Here is a 12,993-nt window from a genome sequence, read left to right as displayed (position 1 = left end):
GAAAAACCTTAACTTCAGAAGCTCATAAGTACTGAAAGGATTAAGATTTTTTTAATAGAAGTAATTTACAAATCTGTTTAACTTTCTGGAGCCAGTTGATATATAAAAACATTTTTTTTCCTGGAATACCCCTTTAACTCAGATGGATGGATTGCACCCATGTTTTCTGCATGTAACACCCAGTGCCCCCATGGTTCTGCGGGTCTACAGCATCATAGATCCCAATGGTACTGTAAGTTTGGTATAGCAGGACTGCTCTAATCTGAGAGGCCTAAAGGGGTACTCCGGAGAATACAATTTATCTCCTATCCGCAGGATAAGGGAAAAGTAATTGCTGGGACACCCCCCACCACCACCACCACCACCAATACCACAAAGGAGTCGGGCAGCAGCTCTCTCCTTAAAGGGTACTCCACTGGAAAACATTTTTTTTAATCAACTGGTGCCATAAAGTTAAACAGATTTATAAATTACTTCTATTTAAAAATCTTAATCCATCCAGTACTTATCAGTTGCTGTATACTACTATATTTCTTTTTGAATTTCCTTTCTGTCTGACCACAGTGCTCTCTGCTGACACCTCTGTCCATGTCAGGAACTGTCTAGAGTAGGAGCAAATCCCCATAGCAAACCTCTCCTGCTCTGGACAGTTCTTAAAATGGACAGCCATATCAGCAGAGAGCACTTTTTGAAATTCCAAAAGAAAAGAGCTTCCTCTGTAGTATACAGCAGCTGATAAGTCCTGGATGGATTGATTTTAAATAGAAGTAATTAACAAATCTGTTTGACTTTCTGGCACCAGTTGATTTAAAAAAAATTTTTTTTCCAGTGGAGCACCCCTTTAATTGAAAATACATGTACTCTTGACTGTCCATGTATGTGTATGAAGCATTTAGCTAAAGTGTATGGCCTATTTAAAGTGTCCCTGTTATAAAAAAACAAAAAAAAACTTTTGACTTGTCAAAGAGAGAGACATGTCAAAAGTTTCGAATGGCCTTGGTCTCAATGCTCAGGACCCCAATGATTGGTAGAATGAGTGAGGAGAAGCATGCAGCTGTGTGCTTCACTCCCCAGCTGGCTGCCTGATCTAACTCCTTGAAGGAGACAGGCGTCATTGTAAGGCCATGGCCACCCGAAAAACACGGATGGGCATTCAGCAGTACATTTTATTAATCTGGCGGGCACTGGGTATCTCATAGACGGCAATGCATTTCTGAGCGGAATCCGCAGAAAGAATAGACAAGTCTATTCTTTCTGCGGATGCCGGAATTGGGATTTCTGCCTGTGCACAGTGCAGTAGAATCCCACTGAAATCAGCGGAATGCCCGTGCAGAAAAATTCCGGCGCAATTCCGCACGGACATCCCGCCGTGTGAACATAGCCTAAATCTTATCAAAACTTTTGACATGGCAACGTTTGTTTCTTTTATTTTTTAATGGCAGTAATGGCATAAATAGCCAAGATATTTAAAGGGGTACTCTGCTGAAAACATCTTATCCCTATCCAAAGGATAGGGGATTAGATGTCTAATTGCAGGGGTCCCACCGAAGCTTGGAGCTTCCACGTTCGTGAAGTCACGCTTTGCCCCCTCCATTCATGTGTATGGGAGGGAACACCTTCTCATAAACATGAATGGAGGAGGCGTGGCGGCCGTGTTTGCAAGTCTTCTGGCATGGAGCGGAGTTCGCTCCGCACACTGAATGACAGGAGTGCCGCAGCCGAGATCGCAGGGGTCCCCAGCGACAGGACTCCCGCAATTAGACATCTTATCCCCTATCCTTTGGATAGGGGATAAGATGTTTTCAGATGAGTACCCCTTTAAAGGGGTACTCCCATGAAAAACTTTTTTTTTAAATCAACTGGTGCCAAAAAGTTAAACAGATTTGTAAATCACTTCTATTAAAAAATCTTAATCCTTCCAGTACTTTTTAGGGGCTGTATACTAAAGGGAAATCCAAAAAAGAAATGCATTTCCTCTGACATCATGACCACAGTGCTCTCTGCTTACCTCTGCTGTCCATTTTAGGAACTGTCCAGAGCAGCATATGTTTGCTATGGGGATTTTCTCCTGCTCTGGACAGTTCCTAAAATGGACAGCAGAGGTCAGCAGAGAGCAATGTGGTCATGACATCCGAGGAAATGCATTTCTTTTTTGGATTTCTCTTTAGTATACAGCCCCTAAAAAGTACTGGAAGGATTAAGATTTTTTTAATAGAAGTAATTTACAAATCTGTTTAACTTTCTGACACCAGTTGATTTCCACGGGAGTATCCCTTTAAGCCCCACCTCGAAATAAGGCCCAAAATGCCCATTTTGTGCAGGATTTGTATAAACCCACCCTGCTGTGGTCTGGTTTACAAAATAATCCCACCAAACACTGGAACTATTAGTAAATACATATTAGCAGCCATATTCTCTTGAATATATACTGATGTACCATGTAAAATTCAGTTCCTCCAAAAGAGGTGTTCCAATCAGTTTACCTCCAGCTGTTGCAAAACTACAACTTCTACCATGCCCGGACAGCCAAAGGCTGTCCGGGCATGCTGGGAGTTGTAGTTTTGCAACAGCTGGAGGCATCCTGGTTGGGAAACACTGGACTAAATAGAGGAGGTGCTGGGATCAAACATTTTCATGTCTGGCAGTGACTCAGGGAACAAAAGAAGAAAATCCATGCTATGTCATTTATATGTCACATACTTGTTATGGCCACAGTGTGGCTACTACCTGGAGGACGTGGCCAGTGCTATGAGCAGAGCTTGTAGGACTCCTCGGATGAAGACAATGGGGTTCTTCTTAGTGATAAATAAATACATGAGGGGAAGAATAAAGAGGCCGTGCACCACCAGTCCACACACCACAGTGATGGCATAAAATCCAAGTTTCTTCCCAATGGCTGTAGGGTCATCCATTTCCAGGATCTTGCCCGCAATAAGGAAGACAATCCCAAAGGGAAAGTACCTGCCAAGGAACCAAAAACAGGAATGTTACCCTCACCTCAGTTCTTTGGGTGTTTGAGGAGCTATACGAATCTTATGAAAGGTTCTTCCTGCCTTTACAACCAGCAAGATGGTATCTGTGCCACCTTTTCCTCCTTAGACTGTTAACCATTCTTATTTTGAGTGAAGTTGGTTGTTATTAAATTGTTCCTGTGACCTGCATGATGCCAGATGTTGTGACTGTCTTAAATCATAGTCCATGGTCAAAGTACATGACATGGCATGCGAGGGTAAAGTCTTGGGAAAAAAGTGAGGAAACCCAAAATTTTTACTCAAGGGCTGGTCCTGCAGAACTCCTGCCAATGGAAACTCTGTACTGTGCAGGAACTCTGTTTCCATGCATTCTTGCAGGACTTAAAGAGTACCTTTCATGAAAAAAACTTTTGATATAGTATAGATTAATGTATGCAGAATAACTTTCCAATAGCATGTTATTAAAAAATATGCTTCTTTCGATTTATTTTTCCACTTTGAAAAAATGACCACTAGGGGTCTCCCTACCAGTCCTTTTTTTTTATAGATTTCAGACTCATGCTGGAGTCCTAAATCTCAGACTGCAGCCGGGACACAGACAAACTCAGCACTGCTCCCTGCCAGGGAGTTTGCCTGTCTCCCGGCTGCAGTCTGAGATTTAGGACTCCAGCATGAGTCTGAAATCTATAAAAAAGGACTGGTATGGAGACCCCTAGTGGTCATTTTTTCAAAGTGGAAAATTAAATAGAAAGAAGCATATTTTTTAATAACATGCTATTGGAAAGTTATTCTGCATATATTAATCTATAATATATCAAAAGTTTTTTTCATGAAAGGTACCCTTTAAAGGAGTACTCCGTCCCTAGACATCTTATCCCCTATCCAAAGGATATGGGATAAGATGTCTGATCACAGGGTCCTGCCGCTGGGGACCCCCGCAATCTCCCTGCTGCACCCAGTGTTCGTTTAGAGCATCGGGTGCAGCGCCGGAGTGCCGGAGGCTCGTGACATCATGGAACCCCTCCCATCCTCCACTACGGCTTGTGACGTCACGGTCATGCCCCCTCAATGCAAGTCTATGGGAGGGGGTGTGACGGTCATCACCCCCCACTCCCGTAGACTTGCATTGAGGGGGAATGGCGGTGATGTCACGAGCGGGTTGTGGCGGTGATGTCACGAGCCTCCGCCCCACATCGCCAGTCATCCGGCACAGAGCAAAGTTCCGTGCACTGGATGTCTGGGATGCCGCAGCCAAGATCGCCCCATCAGCGGGACCCCTGCGATCAGACATGTTATCCCCATCCATTGGATAGGGAATAAGATGTCTAGGGACGGAGTACCCATTTAAGCCCTGATCTCAAAGGGACTCTTGTTGTACTAAAATGTGAAGCGGTTCATTGTGGCCACTTTGTGCCTCACACACTACAATATGGAACCATCAATGGGCTGCAACGTCTGACAACAAACCCCTATTGGTAAAGACATATAGCAAAACATTTTATATAAAACCACCTTTACGAATGTATATGAGTAGAGAGGTCCATGTAGAGTCATGATAAAGTCTATTGGTCTATCAGAATATAAGTCATAGCTTTCCTTCAGAGAGGGCTTAAATGGATACTCTGGTGGAAATTTATTTGTTTTACTCAACTACTGCTAAAAAGTTACACAGATTTGTTAATTACTTCTATTAAACAATCTTAACCCTTCCGGTACTTATCAGCTGCTGTATGCTCCACAGGAAGCTGTGAAGTACTTTTCAGTCTGACCACAATGCTCTCTGCTGACACCTCTGCCCATGTCAGGAACTGTCCAGATTAGGAGCAAATCCACATAGCAAACCTCTCCTGCTCTGGACAGTTCCTGACTTGGACAGAGGTGGCAGCAGAGAGCACTATGGTCAGACTGGAAAATACAACACAACTTCCTCTGGAGCATACAGCAGCTGATAAGTAGTAGAAGGATTAAGATTTTTTAATAGAAGTAATTTACAAATCTGTATAACTTTCTGGCACCAGTTGATTTGAAAAAAATATATAGTTTTCCACCGGAGTAGCCATTTAAATTTAGACTGCTGGAATAGTCCTATATTAAAATACTTTGACCAATGGAGAATGGTTTCCTCGCTGACATCCAGCCCTACCAGCCCACATCCACCCTAGCTACACCCATTTTTTGTTGAATAAAATTAAAAACATTTTTTAATTTGCGCAACTTTTTAATATCCAACTTTTTGACTCCATTCATGACCGTATAATCAAGATACTGAGAGGGAATTTCAACAACACACAAGAGAGAATGACATTTGAAGCTAAAATGATAGAGTTTTTTTATTCCAAAAACAGAGGACTCAATGTGGATTTGAGCTTCTTATGGCATTATCAAAATTTTTATAACCTGTGCTGCACTGTCTTCTCTTTTGCATCTCACTATGTCCTGCTTATTACCAGTCTCCCCCCTGCTCCCCCCTCCCTCCCCCTTTTCTTATCCTTATCTATGAAGTCTATGGTCCTATAGCTGGACAATTTATGGTCTATCTTAGTGTGAATTCTCCCCATCTATTGTCTTAAAGGGAACCAATAATCAGATTTTACCCTATATAACATTTGGCAAAGCGTTATATAGGGTAAAATCTTTATCCTCACCATCCCCGGGGGACACTCCTGCCCTCAGGGATGGTGAGGATGTGAACTTATAAACCAGTCCCTGCAAGTAGTCCCCTGGGCGGGGAGCTCCTCTTACCTATTCCCCTTACTTCGGTCGGCAGCGACGCCCCCTCGGCTTGATTGATGGGCCGCATCATTGCTCTGCTCACTGAACAGACGGAGCAGAGCAATAATGCAGCCCGTCAATCAAGCTGAGGGGGCGACGCTGCCGACCAAAGTAAGGGGAATAGGTAAGAGGAGCTCCCCGCCCAGGGGACTACTTACAGGGCCGGCGGGGACTAGTTCATAAGTTCATATCCTCACCATCCCTGCAGGCAGGAGCGTCCCACGGGGATGGTGAGGATAAAGATTTTACCCTATATAACGCTTTGCCAAGCTTTATATAGGGTAAAATCTGAGGATTGGTTCCCTTTAACCTCTGCATATTTGTGAGATGTAACCTGTGTGTTTTCTTCTTGTGAGCTTAGATTTGCTTTTGACTTGAAAAAGGGAGGAAGCTTGTCTCTACAAAATTCTGTTAGTCCAATAAAAAGGTATTACAACATTTTTTGATTTTGCATCCACAACTTTTTGAAAAATTCTACTTCACATAACAACCTATATATTAGGCTTCAAGTCAAAAGTCCCCTTTTTGTCCATAACTATAGGCACAAGGTAATTTTATTTTTACCTCTGAGATGAAACAGTAGTGCAAAACTCACCACACAGCAACAGCTACAATTTTCATGACGGACTCATTCAAGCACTGGCAGAAACTAACAAGAGGTACTCCGCTTGTTCCCATGCGGCCCAGCATTATACCTTAAAGACAGAGGTGGAGAAGGAACCATCATTTCCATAGATCTCTCACAGGAGAACAAACTTATTTTGTCATTACCATTAGCTAACGTCCTCTATGGCAGTCACTACTGACAATAGTTTGACCAAGCAACGTGGGCCGAGTTTCCACTGATGTGTTTTTGCTGTAGATGTTTTGGTTTTTTTTTGCATTTTTTTCGTTCAAACAGATTCTATGGTGTGGTACTATGTACAAGCAAGTTGGTTTACATGTTTTTCCAGTATGTTTTATCTGTTTCTATTTGTAGAAGGGGACAACATGAGCTGTGGCCTCCACTATCTTGGGGATCTAAGGTGAGTCCAACATCTACCAACACTCTTCTGTCATCCGCCTTTAGTGATCCAATCCAGGCAAAAAGTGTTGGACAGGTGACCATGCATGTGTGTGGCTCCATTTTTAAGTATAAGTAAGTTACTGACATCGCTATCCCCATAACCCAAGTAGATGTCAGCGGAGAGGACCATGCATATGCTCATCCACTTCCTTAATATGTGGCTGTGATAGAGGTCATGATTTAGGTGGCATTTGTTTACATTAATAAAATACCACATACCCATGGTGGCAGAGAATATGACAATTCCAAGTACGTTCATCCCATCACTGGTTCCAGGCTCTGACTTGTAGACTACATCTGGAGAAGGGGTTATATCAAGAGCAAAGTTCTGTATATGTGATCCGTTTTCATCCTGGATCCCATAGATGAGGATTCTGTGAGTTACACTTTCCGATGATGTCGTCTTCCCACTTTTTACCACTGGTATATTCTTAGTGCGATACTGAAAGAATGTAAAACAAAATAAATCCTAAATACATGAACACTGATATCTACTGAATACTATCAGTGATATCTACAGATGGATCAAGTGGCACAATATGCTATAACATCAACAAATACACAATATATGAAACACAGCTCCAGTTTTGTTTTATAAAGGTAACTAAATTAAAGAAGAAGTATCATGCGCAAAAACGTATCCCCTATTCGCAGAGTAGGGGATAAGTTTTAGATCACAGGGAGTTCGACTGCTGGGGCCCCCCAAGAGCTCCTGTTTGGGGCCAAGCTCTCCTTGGGAACAGAGCGTGTCGGCCCCTGCATAAAGCAGCGGGCGAAATGCTCCCTCTATATATATATATATATATATATATATATATATATAGGAGAGCCGAAAGTAGCCCAACAGCTTTCCCATAGAGATATGTGGAGGGGTGTGTCAGCAGTCGATTAGTGCGGGGGTTGACATGCCCCATTCCCAGAGAGAGTTGGGGCCCCATACAGGAGATTGCAGGGGGTCCCAGGGGTCAGACCCAATCTGTGGGGGTTCAAGCAGTCATACTCCCACTTAAAACACTAATTTAAACAGATGTGATATAATACAATCTCCGTAACCTACAACAATAGTACAATTCATACAATCAATATAAGGTCTGACAAACCTGCTTAAAAGTTGCTTCGACTAGATTTGAAGGAAACATGTTCCTAGAAAGAGAAAAGGAGCATTTTAGTATATTATTTTAAAGCAATACAATAAACAAAATACAAAAAAAGGTCTTGCCACTTAAAACATTGATGGCATATCCATAAATGGGGTGGGGGGTATGGATGGTTTAGAATTTGTGTTCCCATGATCTGATTTCTTTTTGTCATAACATTTAGGCATATGGTGATGTAGCCCTTGGCCACCAGCTATACATCCACTTTTCCGAGAAATAAATATAAATCCATTCCCGAGGTCTTATGGTAGAACTGCTGTCCATACTCTGTCAATGTAAGGCTGACAGGAATTGATGTCACAGACTTAGTAGTCATGTTTTTTTTGCTATGTAACATGCATTCAAAAAATCTACTTTTTCACAATTGGTTATGTTGAGGCATTTGTGCTAAAATTAAAATAATATAGAGTGGCCCCTGTGAATGAACTGGGCTGCAAGCTTCGGGAACAAGTAGAGGAGAGTATCTGCTGAGTATGGTCTTATTCTGTAAGGCTAGGTTCAGACTACGGAATTTCCGCCTGCAATTCCGCTTTGAAATTGCAGGCGGAAATTCCGCTTGCTAAAATGTACTATGTAGTGAATGGGTTTCCGTTCACAAATTCACACTTCGGAATTTGTGAAGCGGAATTTGTGAACGGAAAATCCGCTTGGAAATTTTTGCCTGAAGAAAGGGGTTGCTCTTTCTTCAGGCGGAAATCCGCGCGGAACACATTGCAGTCTATTGGAGACTGCAGTGTCCGTGCGGTCCTAGCGCCGACTGATTAAGTCAGCGCTTGCCGCACTCGGAATCTCCGGGTGGAAATTTTCTGCCCGGAGATTCCGTAGTCTGAACCTAGCCTAATGGTTTAGAGGATATGGTAACTATATTTCTTTAGGGGTCTAGTCTAGGGTCTGAATTTATTTCGGGATTCTAATGTCTGTATTTGTTTTGGGGTGTAATGAGGAGAATACTATGTACCTATTTGATTTAGACACCTTTGGTCGGGGGCATGTTTGTGGCAAAGGTTAAAAATTGTTGCACTCCTCCTAATACATCACTTCTCATATGTTTGCAACTGGTTCTGACACATATCAGCACAACAGTCAGGGAAAATATTATTTTATCTTCTGCTGATTTTGTACATTTGCCCACTGACAAATAAATGATCAGTCTGTAACTTAAATGGTCTGTTTATTTAAGCAGTGAGAGACAGAATTACAAAAATCCATAAAAACGCATTTTAAATAAATTATAAGTTGATTTGAAATTTACAAACAATTGAACCCCTAATAATCAGCAAGATTTCTGGCTTTTATGAGTCTTTTATACTATCAAGCTGAGATTAGGAGCACTTTCTTAAAATGAGTGCTCCTAATCTCAACCTTTCACCTGTATAAAAGACACCTGTCCACAGAAGAAATTAATCAGATTCCAAATTCTCCACCATGGCCAAGACCAAAGAGCTGCCTAAGGATGTCAGGGACAAGATTGTAGACCAACACAAGGCTGGAATGGGCTACAAGACCCTCACCAAGCAGATTGGTGAGAAGTTTAAAACAGCTGGTTTAATTATTTGCACTAGAAGAAAAACAAAATAATTGTCAATCTCCCACGGTCGGGGGCTCCATGTAACTCGTGGAATTTCAATGATCATGAGAACAGTGAGAAATCATCTCAGAACTACACAGGAAGATCTTGTCAATGATCTCAAGGCTGGAACCAGGGGTGAACCTAGAGCATTTGGCACCCGGGGCGGACCCTTTGTTTGCCACCCCCCCCCCTCCACACACACACACACCCTTAATTGCACCCCCTCCCTCCCCTCCCCCCAGGGGCGGACTGACAACACTCGGGGCCCCCGCACCAAAAAAAAAGCAAGGGCCCCTGCTAGGCTCTGCAGCTCGTCAATCTTCTGCCACGCTCCTATTCCACCCAAATCCCACACACAATAAATTAAAATTTATATATGTAAGAAACACTTTAATGTAGATAAATTTCCATGACCAATAATACTGGTATACAAGGAGTAAATATATACCACCACACAATAACTGGATAATAGCGCCATAATGTACTGAATAAAACCACTATATACAGACCAGTATACTATAAAGGATCTGTATAAGTGATTTTATACAGGATCATATAGCGGTAGATATCAGCTGTACACAGGATCTGTATACCATATAAGTGCTTACAGTTACATTTTGGGACTCACATTTACGTCTTTTCTGATCAGCGGCGTCCTCTTTCCTTTTCTTCTCCGTCCGGAAAAGACCGCCATGTGGATCTCTTAACATCTGCAGGAAAAACATGTCAGACTGCATTTTTTCAGTGCCCTCCCCTCCTCTACGTAATCTTTCCATCTATAGGCCCACAAACTGTAATAATGCCCTCCTTGTTGTCCTGCACAGTAAAAGGGCAGGTAGGTAGGTAGCCAGGTAACCCCCTCTTTCCCATAGGTATATGCAGAGTTACACCCCCCCCCCCTCTTTCCCATAGGTTTATGCAGAGTTACACTCCCCCCATCTTTCCCATAGGTATATGCAGAGTTACCCCCCCCCCTCTTTCCCATAGGTATATGCAGAGCTACCCCCCTTCTTTCCCATATGTATATGCGGAGCTACACCCCCCTTCCCCATAGGTATATGCAGAGCTACACCCCCCCTTCCTCATAGGTATATGCAGAGCTACACCCCCCCCCTCTTCCCCATAGGTATATGCAGAGCTACACCCCACCCTCTTTCCCATAGGTATATGCAGAGCTACACCCCCCCTTCTCCCTCCCTTTCCCATAGGTATATGCAGAGCACCCCCTCTCCCTCCCTTTCCCATAGGTATATGCAGAGCACCCCCCCCTCTCCCTCCCTTTCCCATAGGTATATGCAGAGCACCCCCCCTCTCCCTCCCTTTCCCATAGGTATATGCAGAGCACCCCCCTCTCCCTCCCTTTCCCATAGGTATATGCAGAGCACCCCCCCCCCGTCTCCCTCCCTTTCCCATAGGTATATGCAGAGCACCCCCCCCCCTCTCCCTCCCTTTCCCATAGGTATATGCAGAGCACCCCCCCTCTCCCTCCCTTTCCCATAGGTATATGCAGAGCACCCCCCCCCTCTCCCTCCCTTTCCCATAGGTATATGCAGAGTACCCCCCCTCTCCCTCCCTTTCCCATAGGTATATGCAAAGTACCCCCCCTCTCCTTCCCTTTCCCATAGGTATATGCAGAGCACCCCCCCTCTCCCTCCCTTTCCCATAGGTATATGCAGAGCACCCTCCCCCATAGGTATATGCAGAGCACCCCCCTCCCTTCCCTGTAGGTATAGGCAGGGTTAAAAAAATAAAAATAAAGGATGCTCACCTGATATCCCACACAGCGATCTCCTCAGCTGCAGGGCCCGCGTCTTCTCCCCTCCACAGTACAGGCGCCGATGAGTGACGTCACCAGCGCCTGTACTGCGTGCTGCGTGGGGGCAGAGGTCACGTCTCCTCTGTGTAGCTGCAGATGCGGCTCACACAGAGGGGACGCCTTCTCCTGTATGTGCGTGTATCGCGCATACAGGAGAATGTAGCGCTGTCTGCTGGGGATCTGAGATCCTCAGTAGTTGAGCGGGCAGCGGGTCAGTCCACCCCTGGCACCCCCCTTGAGAGTGGCACCCGGGGCATGCCGCCCCCCCCCCCCCCCTTGGTACGCCACTGGCTGGGACCATAGTCACCAAGAAAACAATTGACAACACACCATGCCGTGAAGGTCTGAAATCATGCAGCGCCTGCAGGCATCCACTGCTCAAGAAAGCCCATGTATAGGCCCATCTGAAGCTTGCCAATGAAGATCTAAATGATTCAGAGGAGAATTGGGTAAAAAGTGTTGTGGTCACATGAGACCAAGATCAAACTATGTGGCATCAACTCATCCATCCCCACCGTCAAACATGGAGGTGGAAAAAAGGAGAGAAGGAGCGCTCCATAGTGTAATATCGCCAGTAATGACAAACACCAAATGGGAACGAGCGCTTACCATAAAATGTTGTGCAACGGCCAGCACAACATGGAGAAGAGTATATATCAATAGCCCACTGCTGCCATTCCACAAGTAACCAGAAATAACCATAATCCACATCCAAAAATGGAACTTCAGGCGCTGAGGGACCAGATAGTAGTATAAGCAATTAGCTGTATTCCCAGCATGTAAACGCGTTTTGCGCATCTGCGCTTCATCAGGCATCATGAAGCGCAGATGCGCAAAACGCGTTGCATGCTGGGAATAAAGCTAATTGATTATACTACTATCTGGTCCCTCAGCACCTGAAGTTCCATTTTTGGAGGTGGACTGTGGTTAAACATGGAGGTGGACACATAATGCTTTAGTGGTCTTTAACTGCTAAGGGCACATTAAGGTTTAAATCATTTTTCTATTTACAGATACAGGGTGCACTAACTTCTTAGCACTGACATCACATAGTAGCCGGCTTCTGTCAGAGGGATAAGAGACCAGACATAATAAGCATCATTCAGGTCAGTCTGAGATTGCTCCAGAGACACAAGCCCTCGTGATCACAGGCAGATTGTTGTTCGGGTTTGAAAGGGATTAAAGTGTTTTGATTCCTATAACTCAGCATCACGTAGTGAAATTACACTGGGAATGGTTCCAGGATAATCTCACACATTGTTATAAGGTCAATTTGTCCCTACATGAGGATCAGAGATTGATATAATTTCTGACACACATATACATTACAATCCACTGATATAGGACCGGGGGCAGGATATCATATATAGAGAGAGTGAGACATTATAGTTATATCACAAGATGATATGTATAAAAACAGAATATATTGGAGGGATTAAAGAACTGTAGCAAGTTGGAGGGGTTATCCAGAAACAATTTATAAAGAGACTTCATGTTCTTTTAAAAACTGTTTTAATATCCATTGTATTATTCATTATCATAGTCCTTTTCATTTGAATCGGACCACACCTCAGCACTTAGCACTGCTGCTATTATAAGTACCGTACAGTCAATGCAGGTACAGAGCATATGTACCGTAT

General features: G+C 43.8%; 1 protein-coding gene across 5 annotated transcripts in view; it reads right to left on the bottom strand.

Moving 5' to 3' along the window:
- The window catches only part of SLC1A7 (solute carrier family 1 member 7), a 115,003-nt gene that overhangs the window by 31,506 nt on the left and 70,504 nt on the right, over window positions 1–12,993 (bottom strand). For all 5 annotated transcript variants that reach the window (XM_056532200.1, XM_056532198.1, XM_056532203.1 and 2 more), the window contains 4 exons: window positions 7,911–7,953; window positions 7,030–7,252; window positions 6,340–6,439; window positions 2,728–2,961 (listed from right to left, as the gene is read on the bottom strand). In XM_056532200.1, coding sequence (XP_056388175.1) covers window positions 2,728–2,961; window positions 6,340–6,439; window positions 7,030–7,252; window positions 7,911–7,953 — 600 coding nt within the window. The remainder of the gene's footprint in view (window positions 1–2,727; window positions 2,962–6,339; window positions 6,440–7,029; window positions 7,253–7,910; window positions 7,954–12,993) is intronic.

This window comes from Hyla sarda, chromosome 7 (genome assembly GCF_029499605.1).
Source record: "Hyla sarda isolate aHylSar1 chromosome 7, aHylSar1.hap1, whole genome shotgun sequence".
NCBI lineage: Eukaryota > Metazoa > Chordata > Amphibia > Anura > Hylidae > Hyla > Hyla sarda.
This window is presented reverse-complemented; position numbering and strand designations above follow the sequence as displayed.